This window comes from Ochotona princeps, chromosome 8 (assembly GCF_030435755.1).
Source record: "Ochotona princeps isolate mOchPri1 chromosome 8, mOchPri1.hap1, whole genome shotgun sequence".
Lineage (NCBI taxonomy): Eukaryota > Metazoa > Chordata > Mammalia > Lagomorpha > Ochotonidae > Ochotona > Ochotona princeps.
The window spans coordinates 8396175-8412800 of record NC_080839.1 but is presented as its reverse complement, the minus strand read 5'-3'; the positions used below and the strand labels follow the sequence as shown (position 1 = coordinate 8412800).

Genomic DNA, 16626 nt, shown 5'->3' with positions numbered 1-16626 from the left:
ATGGGAGTAGTGGGAGGGATATCCTCCGTCTGTCGGTTCACTCCCTAAACACCTGTGACAGCCAGGATCAGGCATGTAAAAGCCTGTAGCCAGGAATTCACACGGGTAGAAGAGACCTAAGTAGTTGGGCCATCACCTGCTGCCTCCAGGCCCATTAGCAGGAGGCTGGATCTGAGGTGGACTGGCAGGGCTGGAACTGACCTCCAGTGTGGCGTGTGGCATTCCGAGTGGCAGCTAACCCACAGCACCACCACACCAGAGCCATAGTACTTTTTCCGAGTGGCAGCTAACCCACAGCACCACCACACCAGAGCCATAGTACTTTCAAGCTACTCTGATTCAGTTTCCCAAGCCACCCAGTGACCCTTGCTATTGCTAGGAACACTGAATGGTGCAATCATTATGGAGAGCAATCTAGCAGCAAGACAGATAAGCTTTTCAACAATGCACCACACCTGTTGCCCAGTAATTTGTCTTCTTCAGAAAAGGATTAAGGTGGTGGGCACTGTGGCATGGCTAGCTAAGTGCTTGGAATGCTTGGCTGGAGGCTTGACGATTCACCCTTTGTGATCCTGCGTGCTGCTCCCTGGCAAGCAGCAGAGAATGGCTCCAGTGCTTGGGGTCCTGCCACCCAGGTGGGAAGCCCCCATGGATTTCTGGGCTCAGAGTATCAGGCTGGACCTGGCCAGGCTGTGCTGGGAATTTGGGCAGTCAATCAATAAATGGAAGACAGCACTTTTTCCCCCTTTCATATGTGCTGCTCCACTTCCCATCCAGCTCCCTGCTTGCGGCCTGGGAAAGCAGCAGAGGATGGCCAACTCCTTGTACCTCTGCCACCCTCATGGGAAACCTGGGAGACGTTCCTGTCCTGGCTTTGGACCAGCCCAGCTTTTAGCTGTTGTGGCCATTTGAGGATTGAACCAGCAGATGGAAACTTTGTACCTCCCTTCAAACTCTGCTTTTCAAATAAGTAAACTAGATCTTTTTCAAAAGAAGAAAATCTGGAGACCAGTACTGCTACAGTGGGTCAAACTACTGCCTGTGGTGGCTGCACCCCAAAGGAGCACCAGCTCTGAGCCTGGAATCTCCATTTCCAACCCAGCCCCCGGGTTACAGCTCAAGGCAGGTGTGAAGTCCCAACTGCTTGGGCCCCTGCACCTACGTGGGAGAAAGAAGCTCCTGGTTCCTGTATCAGCCTCTTGGGGAGTGAACCAGCAGTGGGAAGACCTCTCTGTAACTGCCTTTCAAGCAAACCAGCAAATACGCATTAAAAATAAAAGGCTACTTAGATGACACATTAAGAAAAAAATCATCAGAAGACTAGACAAGGAGCAGCCTGCACTGCTTAGCCTACATTCAGATGCCCACACTGGGTGGGAATTACTGATGCAATTACCATAGCGCTAAGGAAATGCCCCCTTGCGGCCCCGCAGCAGGTGCCTCTCAGCCTAGACGGCACCGCAGGCACCCGGGAACGCGTTACTTGTGGGCACCCAGTCAGAATCCCTCGGGAGTGGGGACAGGCCCTGGTGTCTTCTAGCGGCTTGGCCCAGTGAAAGAGGCGAGAGCAAAGTAAAGCAGGGGCGCAGTACGCGATGGCGTCCACGCGTATTTACTGCCAACATTTTCTCCAAGCCTACACACAAACTCTGGGAGAAGATCCCGTGCATGCGAAAGAGGCGAAACCTTAACTCGGCTTAGCGTGTGCTATCTTCAGTTCATGTGAACGGGCGAAGTGATCTGTTTCCAAACAACGAGGTACACTCCCCCCACCCCGTTTCCTGGGGCGGTCTGGTGTCACGCACTGCCCGGGGGGGGGGTCCCGGGGAACATTCCCCCGCCACACCGCGGGCGGAGAACCTTCTCCACAGCCGCCCCGGGAGCGGCGAGGGCGGAGAACAATCTCCACAGCCGCCCCGGGAGCGGCGAGGGCGGAGAACCTTCTCCACAGCCGCCCCGGCAGCGGCGAACATTGCCCCGCCACACCGCAGGCGGAGAACATTCTCCACAGCCCGCCCCGAGCCCGCCCCGAGCCCGCCCGCCAGCTCCCGCCCTCAGCAGGCCTCACCCTCACTTCCGGAGGCGGCGTCCCGTCCACCCCTCCCCTCGGCCCGGCAGCCTCATCCCTTCGGCGGTGCTCGGCATCCTCCTCCTCTCCTCCTCCTCCTCAGCCGTCAGAGTTCCCGGGCGTGTTGGCGTGCGACGCTGTCGTGCCGACGGCCCGCTTTACGGCCGCGAGCACGGAGCGAGCCGGCGCCGGGGCCGCTCGGGCCGGCAAGCAGGGCGGGCGAGCGAAGTGGATGCCCGGCGGCGGCGGGGCGAGCGCGGCGTCTGGCCGGCTCCTCATCGCCGCTGAGCAGAGAGGGACCCGAGAGGCGGCGGGGTCGGCGGCCCGCGGCGGCGCGGGGAGCTCCGGCGTCGGCCGAGGCCTCGGCTCGGGGGGCCCCGGTGCGGGCGGCCCGGCGGGCAGGATGAGCCTGACGCCCAAGGAGCTGTCGAGCCTGCTGAGCATCATCTCGGAGGAGGCGGGCGGCGGCAGCACGTTCGAGGGCTTGTCCACCGCCTTCCACCACTACTTCAGCAAGGCCGACCACTTCCGCCTGGGCTCGGTGCTGGTGATGCTGCTGCAGCAGCCCGACCTGCTGCCCAGCGCGGCGCAGCGGCTCACGGCGCTCTACCTGCTCTGGGAGATGTACCGCACCGAGCCGCTCGCCGCCAACCCCTTCGCCGCCAGCTTCGCGCACCTGCTCAACCCCGCGCCGCCCGCCCGCGGCGGCCAGGAGCCCGACCGCCCGCCGCTCTCAGGTACCAGCCCGGGGACGGCGAGGGGCCTGCTGCAGCTCGCGTCCCTCCCCCGGGGCTCAGCCCGCCGCGAGGCTGGGTCGGCTTGCCAGCCTCTGGTCCGTAACTGCAAGTCGGTGTGCAGCCGGTGGCTGGAAATGCATGTGAGACAAGCGTGGGAGGATTCAGGCAGTCGCCTCCCTGGGTTTGTTAGGTGCCCCTGGATCCTGGGCTGGGAGCACAGTGAACGGTCTCGGTGTTGTTGAGACAAAATGCGTGCCGGTAGGGTAGATGGCGAGGAGGCATTTTGTTTTTATTTTTTAAGCGCAGGTGAGAGGTTTCTGTGAGTTTGCCCTGGGAGGCTCTTCAGCCAGGCACAGAGAGGGTGATCATGAATAACAGGACTTAACTGGGAGCAGCGTAGTGCGGGAGGCAGGTGGTTGGGGCCGGTGAGTATCTTGGTCTCTTAGCCCCTCGCTGGATTATTTCAATGCCCAAGAGGGTGCCTGTGGATCCCAAGTCTTGGTTAACTGCACTGCCTTTACCTTAACAAGGCAGCTGTGTTGTCCAGGGCGAATGCCCTTGAGATCTTGATACTTAGGCCCCCCTGTGAACAACAAGCCAGAGGCCGGCTTCAAATGCAAGAATCCTGATGCGGAATGTGGGTACTGCAGCCTACTACATGCTAAGCGCCTGCCCCTTGGTGGGTGTGATTTTAAATGGAAGAATCAGGCTTGAGAGAAGAGGTTTGCAAAGTAAGCTAGATATTAGACTCCAGAGCCTGCAGCCTGGTTGGGGGCACAGGCCCAGCAGCGTGGGGAGGGCTTGTTCTCCGCCACGGGCCTGTGGAGCCACGGAAGTTCTAAGGATATGCTGTGCTGGCTGCATGCGAACCAGGGGTTGGGGTGCCAGGGAGCAGTGGCGCTGAGGACTGGTGCCCTTAGAGAAGCTGGGGGGCCTTGCGCAGCTGGGTGCCCCCTGCCTGGATGGGAGGGCCCTGGAGGGTGTGCAGCCTTGTCTTGTCTCTGGGACTGTGCTGTGCTGAGCTTCCTGCTCCAGCACAAAGGGGGTGGGGTAGGTCGGGAGGGCCCTGCTGTGAGCCAGTGGGGATGGAGCTGAAGGAGTGCTTTGTGAAAGTTGACCAGAGTCTGGGATAGGTGAGGTTGCTGAGCCAGGGAAGGTGGGACACTAGGGGAGGAACGTATAGTGGGTGGGGGTGTGCTAGCTGTACTGTGTGTTGAAACCAGGTGTGCACAGGTGCCATTGCGTTGTTATTCATTGCTTCCTGTGTCAGAAGAGGAGTAAACACATTCAGAGTGCGGTAGTATGTATTACCTGGCTCTGCCTTATGCAAAACATGTGAGACAATGAAATTCTTAATAGTTAACAGGACCCTTTAATTTGGCTGACTGTCACAGATGATAGAATTTTTCAGTGACAAATTTAATTACACAGGTCATCAATGTATTTATTTGGCTAATTGAAACTGATAACTTGTTCTTTAGAAATCTGAAAGCTTGAGTTAATACTAATTGTTCTAGATTCACGTGAATTTTTCAAAGTAGCCACTGGAAAAAGTGTCCTATATTTCTGTTGACAGGATTTTTACCTCCCATAACTCCACCGGAAAAGTTTTTCCTCTCCCAGCTGATGCTGGCACCACCCAGGGAACTTTTCAAGAAGACCCCTCGGCAGATTGCCCTGATGGACGTCGGCAACATGGGCCAGTCTGTGGACATCAGCGGCCTGCAGCTGGCCTTGGCTGGTAGGGGAAGCGGCCATCTGGGCCTCTTTTCTTTAGGGGTTATTACTTCCATGTAAAGAAGTAGATCAAGTGCTGGATGCTATAGGGTGTATAAGTTCATTTTTGAGTTTTCACTTCTCTTCTAGTTTTAGAGGATAATACAGGCTAAAGTTTCATTTTTATAAGAGAACTGCGATTGAAGACTGACTATCGATAAGGTGTCAGTATTACTCAAAACAGTCTACAGATCGAGTGACATTCCAGTTAAAATACTAGCAGCATTTATGTAGAAAAAGAAAAATTTTAAGGAATTTCTAAAGCTGGTTCATCCCTCCCAAAAAAGACAAAATTTGAATGTTAGTTTTTCTTGAGGCATGTGTTTGTTTTTAAAGACCTATTTATTTTTATTGCTAAGGCAGATTAATAGAAAGAAGAGGTAGAAAGATCTTCCATCTGCTAGTTCACTGCCCAAATGACTGCAACGGCCAGAGCTGAGCCAATTTGAAACCACGAGCCAGGAGCCTCTTCCAGGTCTCCCACACAGGTGCAGGGTCCCAAGGCTTTGGGCTGTCCTTCGCTGCTTTCCCAGGCCACAGGCAGGGAGCTGGATGGGAAGTGGAGCAGCCAGGATACGAACTGGCGCCTATATGGGATCCTGGTGCTTATGGGGCATGGATTTAGACACTGAGCCATTGTGCTGGGCCCAGAGGCATGCTTAAAGGATTACAACGAGGTGAACCTGAAGCAGTGGCATCCCAGGTTATGAATGGAAAGTCTTCAGGGCCTAGAGGCTCTAGTGATCTCCCGACGCTGTGCCTGGCTGCGCCCTGTCCCCGTCACTGACTGTGATAATCACTCTCGGTTCGATTGATCGCCTTCCCTCCTGTCCAGGCCTGTGTTCCACTTTAGGTATCAGATGCATGTTGACTCATCCAGCCCTTCCTTCTACTGAGGAGTGTTTGAGCTAGGAATCTGTTGACTTTTCATTGTTGAAGTATTTTTATGCAATAGTATGCGAATTCTGTTGGCATGCTGTTGTTGAAGGATATAATATAGCTAGCTCGTGGTTTGAAAGCTCACTGTGCACACGCATGGCACAGGGTCTAATGAAGGCCACCCAGTGGATGGTGTGATGTAGAAGATCACATTTTTTTTTAAAGATTCATTTATTTTTAGTGGAAGGGCAGATTTACAGTGAGGAGACAGAGAAAGATCTTCCATCCGCTGGTTCACTCTCTAAGTGGCCACAACAGCCGGAGCTGAGCTGATCTGAAGCCAGCATCCAAGAGCTTCCTTCAAGTCTGCCATGCAGGTGCAGGGTCCCAAGGCTTTGGGCTGTTCTTTGCTACTTTCCCAGGCCACAAGCAGGGAGCTGGGTGAGACGTGGAGCAGCTGGGACATGAACTGGCATCCTTAGGGGATCCCGGCGCATGCAAGGCAACGATTTAGTCACGAGACCATCGTGCCAGGCCTGTGGCTCACATTTTGAGTGGAAAGCCAAGGAGGGCAGGAAGAGCTGGGCCTGCTGCTTTGATAATAACCCTGCCTACAGGGTGCTGGGGGTTAGGATCCCACATCTCCAGTGACCCAAGCACCTCCTCAGAGGTTCTGGGGACTGAGACTCTCACACCTTGGTGGGGGTACCCCAAATCCAGACCACAGTACATGGTAATGTCACATTGTTTCCCAACGTTGCTGTGCCATTTTTTCACTCCCAGTAGTGGCAAGTATATCTTCTACATTTGTTTAATTCTTGTAAGCTTGGGTCAGTCTGGAAGGAATATGTAGTATGGTGGACTTTAATGGAATCTTCCTTGGTTTTTAAATGGATTAAATGTCATCAAATGTATGTTGACCACTCAAGTTTCCTTGTAAAATACCTATTAATTTTTTTTCTGTAATAGTATCTTTTTTTCTTTCTTCATGTTGTCCTCCGTTTTAAAAATTCTCTTTTAACCTGTTGCAGAACGTCAGTCTGAACTGCCGACGCAGAGCAAAGCCAGCTTCCCTAGCATTCTCAGTGACCCAGACCCGGATTCCTCCAATTCTGGATTTGACAGCTCAGTTGCCTCTCAGATCACGGAAGCTTTAGTCAGTGGACCAAAACCCCCAATCGAAAGTAGGTGCACGCATACATTCATTCCCTGTTCCATCAGCACTCCTAAGAACTTGCTTTTTTGAGGCACCTTGTACTCAGCGGCTACTTGAACTGGAATTTAACGGGAAACTTCCTTAGTATAGTGTCTATAACAGTAGCAATAGAAATGCTCACTGAAAGTTCGCTGCTGCTTTAAAAAAATTATACCTAAGTTATTATTCATCATGAAGATGCTTGAAGATTTAAATTGTTTGACTCTAATGTCTTTGTAGCTTTTTTTTTTTTTTTACTGGAAAGTCAGATTTATAGAGAGAAGGATCCACAGAGAGAAATATCTTTATCTGCTGGTTCACTCCCCAAGTGGCTGCAACAGCCAGAGCTGAGCTGATCTGAAGCCAGGAGTCAGGCGCTTCCTCCAGGTCCTAAGGCTTTGGGCCGTCCTCTGCTGCTTTCTCAGGCCACAAGCAGGCAGCTGGATGGGAAGTAGAGCAGCCGTTATATGAACCGGCACCTGTATGGGATCCTGGTGCATGCAAGGCGAACATTTAGCCACTAGGCTAATGTGCCAGCCCTTGTAGCTTAATTTTAACTTTTATATATTTTTGGTAATCTTCTCACTGTTACATCCAGCTCCACTTTAAAGCTTGATTGATCTTACAACTCTTAATTCAGAGAAAGCACCCTGAGTTGAAGTGTGGCTGCGTTTTTTTGTTTCAAGGGTTCTGTCTGGTCTGAAGGAAGAAGACAGTGCTTTCTGTGGAGGCTGTAAGAACTTGCTGTCCATGTGTTCATGTTCCATGGATTTGAAATTCATGCTGTGGTTTTTTTATAGCATTACGTTAGGTCTTTCATAAGTGGTTTAATAGTGCATTTGAAGGAGTTGTTTACTGAGGTGGGGAACCTTTTTTTCTTCCCAGGGTTGTGGGTATTTATGACATTATTCGTGAGCTATGGCCTCCTGTAGAAGTATTGCATTTTTTTTCTTTTATTCATTCTTCAGGATTTATCCCAAGTGTCCTTTCATTAATTAATTTACTTAATCTATATCTGACAAATATTGTCTTACATGTCAAGCATATAGAATTTTTAAAAATAATACTCTGTTTAATCATTCTATTTATGTAAGGTGATCAAATTCCATGCGTTTCACAACATAGATTCAGGAGCATAGTGACACACTCCACCCTACCCTCCCTGCTATCTGCATTCCCCACCCATCCTCCTCCTCCCTTATTTGATGTATTGAATTTGAAGTCCTGTCTGTGGTTGTTTGGCAGGCATGAGATAGCAGGTGGGACACCTCCCAGGTAGCAGGTGGGCTGGACAACCCCGATTTAATACATTCCAGGCACAACTTTGAAGTGCACGGTCCCCAGGAAGATGTGAGCGGCGCACTGTTGATCGTGAGTGACTGGCTCTACAGCGGGTGTCGCTGCCATCTCGGTGCTGCTTCCCGTAGTGTTCAGAACTGTGGATGTTTCTGTGTGCTCTGAAGGACACAGCCATGCCAGAGTCTATGCTCAAACATGGTGGCTCTGTTGAGCGACCAGGGTGGGTTGATACTGATTGAGAAGTCCTGGCCAGCAACTGTTTTAGTGGACTTACCACTTAGAGATCAATCATACAAGCAGTTTAAGGATTCAGTCTCTTCATTTTACTGTTGTATTTTTACTGTTTTTCATGAATTCCTAAATTCACAAGTACCCTGTTCAGTTTCACAAATCTCTAGGATTCACCCGAAAATGTCCAAACTCAACCATGTTTTGGTATATCCTTGAATTTCCCCCCATAGTGCTTGCTTCAGCAGCACATATATGAATCTTCCTCATCAGTTTTCCCTGTAAAGTTGTAAGATGTGAGGGAAAAACCAGTACAATTCCAGGTCACCTTTGCATAAAACAGTAGTAACTTAAAGAGTAAAGTAAGTGAGGACAAGTCATATTTCCTTTCCCATCAGAAAACTTACCATGATGTCAGGGTTTCATTCTGAATTGCAATGAGAGAATGTAAAAACGAGCTCTTTATGTTTGGAGAGTAGAGGAGAGCATGGCCGTGTTCTGACAGCTTTAATGCAAGTGGATCCCAGGGCTTGGCAGTAAAGGGCCCAAATGCCACTCTGCTTACAGGCCACTTCCGGCCGGAGTTTATTCGCCCGCCGCCTCCACTGCACATCTGTGAGGATGAACTGGCCTGGCTCAACCCCACGGAGCCGGACCACACGGTTCAGTGGGATAAGTCCATGTGTGTGAAGAATAGCACTGGTGTGGAGATCAAGCGGGTCATGGCCAAAGCCTTCAAAAGTCCCTTGTCTTCCGCCCAACAGACACAGGTATGTTTACTGCAAACGTCTTGTGCACGCCACCCTGAATCCACTGGTTTTCATAAAGGGATGAATCAGCAACGAGCGGCTGCCATCCATGTGAGGTAGCAATAGGGCATCGGAAAGGTTCCTTTGGCCCCTGAATCTTTGTGCAGTGTGTTTCCTTTTGAAAATTCTGCTCTGATGAAATGGGCATTAAATCTGGCAAGCATTAAGTATTTCAGCTTTTGTTAACAACCAGTTTTGCTCTTTGCAAAGAGATCTAGAAGTTTTGTCTTCCTTTTTGGCATCCCACTGCTACCACATGCCAGCCAGGCCCCTTCCACACAAGGCTGTGGCAGGATGGACAGTCTCCCGGGGCTGAGTGCTATTACCAACTTCCGGGGACAGCAAGGGAAGGATGAGCTAGCTGCCTCCCGTAGAGCTTGTGGAGGAGTTGAAGGTAAAGACAGCCCTGGCTGTGAGTGGGAGCATGCCACTGCAGGTGGCGTCTACCAGGCTCATCGCCAAGTGTTATTTCAGAATCAGGTAACGAACAGCTATGTTTGTTCACTTGCCACGGTCCAGTGTGGAATGGAGAAGTAGGCTGGCACAGAAACACAGAAAGTTTTAAAGACAAAGCACTTTTTTAGTGGGAAGGAAAGTTAGAACGAGAGTGTGGGTGTTGTGTCTGGGCCTGGTTGCCTCTTTGCCCAGCCTCGAGGGTGGGCTAGCACTGTGCTTGCTAATGGCAGTCCTCTGGTTAAGCTAGTAATTAAAGACTAGTTTTGGTAATAGCAGATGACAAACATTTAAAAATCTTTAACAGTTTAAAAAATTTGGTTACGAGCATTCAATATTGAACCTGGTTCATGTCCTCTGGGGTGGGGGGAGGACAACCATTGGGAGATTCAGTACCACATTTCACATAGAAATTTGAAATATGCAACTTGAAGATCATGGATTTGAGGGAAGAGATTTGTATAATAGATTTTTTTATAGTTTTTTGGGGGGTTATAAAATGAAGTATTGGCTTTTGTATGCAGGGAAGAATTGTCAAGTTTGACTCAACTTCTCTTAAAATTTGGTTTTGTTTAGCTCCTGGGTGAATTGGAGAAAGACCCCAAACTGGTTTATCATATTGGCCTCACTCCAGCCAAGCTTCCTGACCTAGTGGAAAACAACCCTTTAGTGGCCATAGAAATGCTGCTGAAACTGATGCAGTCCAGCCAGATCACCGAGTATTTCTCTGTCCTTGTCAACATGGACATGTCCTTACACTCGATGGAAGTTGTGAATCGGTAAGTTTCCATGTCTGATGCAACGTGTGAGGACATGTAGACCCAGATGGAGTAGGAGTGACTCTGCCTTCAGTCCAGAATAACCCTCTGAAGAAACGGTCTTGGTCGTAGCATTCCACTGCGTGTGAATTTAGCATTCACTGGAAAGAGCTCAGGGCAGAATTTCAAACACACTTCAATGTTACTAGAAATTTAAGGGAGACTTAATTGTTGAAATCTCCCCAAGCATAGTTGTGTCTAGATTATTACTGCATGAGGACAGATAATTTAGTTCTTAAGGACTGACAGCTAAATCATGGGCTAGGGTAAGAGACTTCCAAGGGAAACAATGCTTTCTGACATACTCTGCAGTTTCCACATTGCTTTTTTTTTTAAAGCTTTATTTATTATAAAGCCAGATATATAGAGAGGAGGAGAGAAAGAGAGGAAGATCTTCCGTCCGATGATTCACTCCACAAGTGAGCCGCAACGGGCCGATGCGCGCCTTTCCGAAGCTGGGAACCAGGAACCTCTTCCGGGTCTCCCACACGGGTGCAAGGTCCCAATGCATTGGGCCGTCCTCAACTGCTTGCCCAGGCCACAAGCAGGGAGCTGGATGGGAAGTGGAGCTGCCGGGATTAGAACCGGCGCCCATATGGGATCCCGGGGCATAGGTCTTGTGTTCTGAACTCCCTTTCATATGCTATTTTGGGTGAATTTTATGGCACTTTTGTTATGTGGGGAAATGAGAGCCAGGCAGCCAAACTTCTGTTCAAATCCTGGTACTCACTTCTCATCCATTAGCAGCAGCTGTCTTACACTGACTCTTAACCCAAGAATAACTATTACCTTGTGTTAGTTTGAACCTGTCTCCCTCTTATCTTGGAATTTCAAGGAAAGGCCCTGGTTTTTGTTTTCCCCTATTACATATCATAATTAGTCCTAAGTGTGAAGCAAACTTCAGGTGGCTGCAGTAGTCCACTGCAGTGTTTTCCTGGCACCCCAGTTCCTTAGTGCCTCAGGGAAGACAGCTTGAGTCAGATAAGCTTGAAAAAGGCAGTGTGTGTTACCTGGGGAATGTGTTCCTTGTGGTTAGTCTAGCAGCTTTGCAGTACCAAGCTTATTTAATGTGACCCAGTCTTTTCCAGACTGAACTGGCAAAGAAATGTTACCCAGACATTTACTCCTTTGCTTAAAAGATTCCATGTAGTCCTTTGAAAAATACGGACCTTGGCCTTCAAGATACTAAACTTGAATTCTTTTAGTTAACACCCCAGCCACTTTTCTGCTGTGTTCCTGAATATGCCATGCTTAGGACCAAATCTGAACCTTTATGCCGGTTTTCCCTGGTTGCCAGGATTGCCCCTTAGGTTCCAGTCATGTGTCCTTCCATTACTTTCCCCAATAAGCTCCGTTGGTGTTTGGGTCTATGTTGTACTGCTAACACCGTGGATTTATGGCTTCTCTGACACAGTGCCTCTCACAGCACTGACGACTGGAGCTGGGGAGGTAACGGACCTTGACACCTGACTCAGTCAGGAATCCTGAGGGACATGGTGCTCAAAACAAGAGTGCTGTATGTAGTGCTTAAACAGACTAGAGGGGTCCCAATAAATGAGTGAGGGTTACTGTTAGGTTTATTCATCTAAGTATATGGTAACCTAAGAAATTAGGTCATCTGTCAGAGGATCACTGACTGGCCAAAGGAAGTTTGGGTTTAACTGAAATAAACCTGTTTTCTCTTATGAAACAGACTGACTACAGCTGTTGATCTACCTCCAGAATTTATTCACCTTTATATATCTAACTGCATCTCTACTTGTGAACAAATCAAGGATAAGTACATGCAGGTAGGTAATAGAAACTTCTGTCCATTTCCTAAGTACCTGCTAGGAAAATGGTCACACTGAAACTTTTTTCTTTTTCAGAACCGCTTGGTCCGTCTGGTGTGTGTCTTTCTCCAGTCCTTGATCCGTAACAAAATTATTAATGTGCAGGACTTGTTCATAGAAGTGCAGGCATTCTGTATTGAATTCAGTAGGATACGGGAAGCTGCTGGCCTTTTCCGGTTGCTGAAAACACTGGATACTGGGGAAGCGCCACCGGAGACCAAAATGTCTAAGTGATACCTCAGCCAAGCCACCCTATTCATTGTCATTGCCTTGCTTAGACGTGTTGGCCGCATGCATCCAGACAACATTCTATCTGCTTCAACCACGTTCGGTTTTCCTGGATGACTTTTCCTGTAGGTGAATATTTGTAAGAACTTGGAAAAAATGTTTTTAAGAATCTTCCTGGCTATCCACAGGAAAAAGTTATCCACCCACCAAAGTTATTACAAAATAATTTTTGTTTTGCACTGCAGAGTAAGTGCAGACTTGATCAGGAGTTGTTTCCCTGAGGCGAACAGAAGTTTGGTTCTCGTACCTACCTACAAATGGGAGCTTTCCACTTCTCACGGAACACAAGCCGAACCAAGGACATGCTTGTAACTTTACATTTCGTTATGGGGACCTAACAGACAGCAGGAGAAATGCATTTCTGGTGTCACACAAACACCACGACTCTGACGCCCTTTTTTGGGCTGAAGCAGCCGGCAGTTCCCTATTGTTTTTCTTTCTTGAGATGTTCTCTTATTTGTAAGAAAGCCAATTTTTGTTTTAAGGGCCAGTATCCGTCACCACTAAGACCCACTGTACACTGAGTGGGATGGGCACCTTCCTAGCATACACTGGGCTGTGTGATCTGAAAAGCCAGTGCAGGGGGTAGGGCTGCATGAGCTGTTATCCTTCATGTGACTGTGGACAACAGTGCCTTCCATTAAAGTTTTTAAATCAGATGTGTTTTCTGATGCGTTTTTTCCTCCTTTAAGAATTCATGAAATACTCCTTTTACCAAGAAGATAGTTCCAAGGCCAGTTTATAGGAAAAAGATCTGTTCAACAGGAATTATCCTCTAATCCAACACTTGGCAAGAGTTAAGAGGAAAACAAACATAATGGTTTAAGAAAATTACAATCTTAAAACACTAAAGAACAGTATGTCTAGGTTTGTAACAAATTGTGTCTGCTCTTATGAAAGTGTTTACTTGGAGGAAGCAATGATCCAAACCCAGAGTACCTTCATATAGCTAAAGTGATGTAAAAAATAATTCTCTTAGTACCTTATGCATCACTACTTTGCACGTCAGAATTTGGAATTCTACTAGAATGACAGTTTCATTGATGGCTGGACATAACCCCACTCTGATTATCTGTGGTAATACAACAGTGAGTCTCTAACCACCACAGCATTTCTCCTTAAGCACATCATGGCCTATTCAGGTGGAGGCCATTTTGAACAGCGATGGTGCCAACAGAACTATGAAATGATGGCATAAGTAAGGCCGTCTTTGTAATGTGAGCTAGAACAAACAGCAGTCCCGCATGCAGCCTCGGGAGCACAGGTGTCCGGCACACAGACTCGAGCGTGGGCCTGAAAGCACACATGCTGCACGTGAGGACTGTAAGCTCAGATCCGAGCAGGCACAGGCTCGGGTAGGCCTGAGACAATAAAGATCACGGAAGTCATGTTGAACTAGAAAACCAAACATCTTCAAACAATGATTTTTTAAAATTTTTATTGGAAAAGCAGATTTACAGAGAGGAAAGACAAAGATCTTTCATCTGCTGGTTCACTCCTCAGGCAGCTGTCAATGGCTAGAGCTGACAGTCTACCTACAACAGAAGGAACTATCACCCTGGGTTCAATAACTACAATTATGTGTAATGAGTTCAGACCTTGAGTTCTCAGGATTTCCCAGTTCCAACTTCAAGCTTTAGTGTCTTCAAATCACCTGTTAAAGAAGACAGCAATAAGTTATATCTTAGGGCAGAAATTTCAAGAGGAAACAGTTTCTGTTCTTAAATGTTTAAGTACATTATTCATTTAAGCAACTTTAAAAAAATATCGGGCAATTTCAGAGCATATATTCATTCACACCTAATTTTGTAGCTTACTGTTATTGTGTAATTTTTACGATTCATACTCCCAAGAAATGAATCCTCTATCTCTTTAAATGCAATTTTCTGAGATCTTTTACACTAAAAGTTCTGGAAAATAAGTGGATAGGAAGAACTCTTTACAGATTAAGAGTCTAGGATCTTGTATCTAATCTAGTAAAACATTTTGCTCACCTTACATCAATGGCAGAGAAGCGGAGATCTCCAACCCTCTGGTTCACTCTCTGAACGCTTGTTTAGGACAGTGAAGGCTGAGCTATTCTGGAATTCATTTTGGGGTCTCCCACATGGGTGGCAGGGAGCACTTGTGCATCACAGGGTGTGGACTGAGCAGATCTGGACTTGAACACAGGTACTGTGCTAAGAGCTCCAGGTGTGCTGAGTGGCATGTGAGCCACTGTGCCCGTCCCTATCTTTTCATGCAGCCACTAGTGTTTGAACACATCTCCCAGCATGCTCCAACAGAATGGGTGTAGAGCTGGCCACAGTAATTGCAGGCAGCCCACAGAAGCACCGGGGTTGCTAGGTTTATTAGTTCATAACATAAGCACAATTCACTGAAAAGGATCCACTTTTCTCTATTATTGTCAATATTTAACTATCTTCAGGGCAAATCCATAAGTTTGATACTCGTTGCAGACAGGGGTCAAGTCTAGCTGTCTGGCTCACAGTGATACTATGGACATTCAACTTTTTAAAAAAGCAGTGCTAGTATTTTTGAACACTAAATGGTGACAAGTACTTTAAAGCTTTACTAGCTGGGAAAGGCGTAGGTGTCTTCAAATTAACTGGCTATTGCATCATAGCAGCACCTGAAACACCACAAAACTAACTTTGAGTCAAACAACATCCTGTGCTGTACTAAGTTGCAACGTAGGGCTTATACTGGGCTGTGGAATCTAGTTTTGACCAAAACGTAATTCTCAATTCTAGCCAGGAACACATGTTTAATCTCGGCTTTCACTGAGCAAATGCATTTTAATGTGGTAGAGAGACTGCTACCTAGTGAAGTGACCTTTCTGGGGAATCTGGTACTCTTGAAGGTCTGTTATTTTACAGTCTTAGCAGCTTCCGATTAGGTGAGTACGTCTCAAGGAACACAGATGCTTACTACATGTTCAAGCCCCAGTGTTTTCAAAGGGTCAATTACCTTTTTAGACTTATTTTCACTTCAAAGACACATTTACAGAGAGGCAGATACAGAATGATCTTCCTTCTGTTGGTTGGTTCGCTCCCCAGATGGTTGCAATGGCCAGAGCTGAGCTGATCCAAAGCGAGGAGCCAGAAGCTTCCTCCAGGTCTCCCATATGGGTGCAGGGTCTCAAAGCTTTGGGCCATCCTCTACTGCCTTCCCAGGCCACAGGCAGGGAGCTGGATGGGAAGTGGAGCAGCTGAGACACAAACTGGTGTCTACATGGGATGATCTGCTTGCAGGTGAAGGATGAACTTATGGAGCCTCAGCACTGGCCCCAACATTTTCTTAAATCCAGTTCCGTGGTAGGTGTCTGGCTAAGCTGTTTCAGACACCCTTGCCCCTATCACACTGCCTAGGTTGGATCCCTAGCTCTGCCTCTGGACTCCAGCTGCCTAATGCACAGACCCTGGAGCAGCGATGATGCTCAGGTGACTGGGTTCCTGCCACCAAGCTGGAGACCTCCATTGCTGTTTCTGACTCCTGCCTTAGGTGCCAGTCCAGCCCTGGCTAGTGTGGGAGTCTGGGGACTTGAAGCTGTGAACGGGAAGTGTTCTTTCTCTGCCTCTTAGGAAAAAAAATATAATCATCTCTTTGGGAATGCCTTTGTTGGTAACTTCATCTAGAAAAGCTTCCACATGAAGCATGAAGCTCCCCACTCCTGACATCACTGAGGTCAGACCAGTAGTTCGCTTCAGGAGATTTTGTCATCGTGTGCCCAGAGAGCAAACTGTTGACAGACACTGCAATTCGGCCTTTTACTGTCATCATTCCTCAGTCCTGCAGGAAGCGTTTTTTCAGGAAAGGCTGTATATTCAAGATCTCTAAAAAACAGCATGCACAAGGAAATGATTACCTGCCCGTGTGTCCCCTCTTCCCGCTTCTTGGACCTCTGGCTTCCTGCTGGATGTCCACTCGACGAGGGAAGACGCCAGGAGGCAGGGATTCGCAGCGAGCCTCACCGCCACTGCCGATCTCCAACTTAAGAAACATCAAAGCAGGAACTCTGCTGACTTCATTAGACTACTGTTTCTAGAGGGAAGATGACAATGATTCCAGCCTCTTACCTTTTATTTAAAGGAAGCTGTTTGCCAAACTGTGTGACCAGAGTGCATAGGAAGTGGAGCTTGACAACTGATTAAGGACTCACCCCCTCTGCATTAGTTAAGGCATTTCCCCTAATAAGGACGGACATTCTGAGAGCATGGGGCAGATTTCAAATACAGCTGTTA

General features: G+C 48.2%; 1 protein-coding gene and 1 non-coding gene across 2 annotated transcripts; one reads left to right on the top strand and one right to left on the bottom strand.

Moving 5' to 3' along the window:
- The first annotated feature begins 2171 nt into the window (after nt 1-2171).
- CNOT11 (CCR4-NOT transcription complex subunit 11) lies at nt 2172-12570 on the top strand. The gene is made up of 7 exons (XM_004594208.4): nt 2172-2805; nt 4382-4546; nt 6492-6644; nt 8750-8952; nt 10021-10223; nt 11956-12052; nt 12131-12570. The coding sequence occupies exons 1-7, from the start codon at nt 2301-2303 to the stop codon at nt 12326-12328; spliced, it is 1524 nt and encodes a 507-aa protein (XP_004594265.2). The 5' UTR covers nt 2172-2300; the 3' UTR covers nt 12329-12570.
- Nucleotides 12571-16063: 3493 nt separating this feature from the next.
- On the bottom strand, nt 16064-16173 carry LOC118760779 (small nucleolar RNA SNORD89). The gene has a single exon (XR_004996985.1). It is a non-coding gene; the product is annotated as a small nucleolar RNA SNORD89 (small nucleolar RNA).
- Nucleotides 16174-16626: the final 453 nt, after the last annotated feature.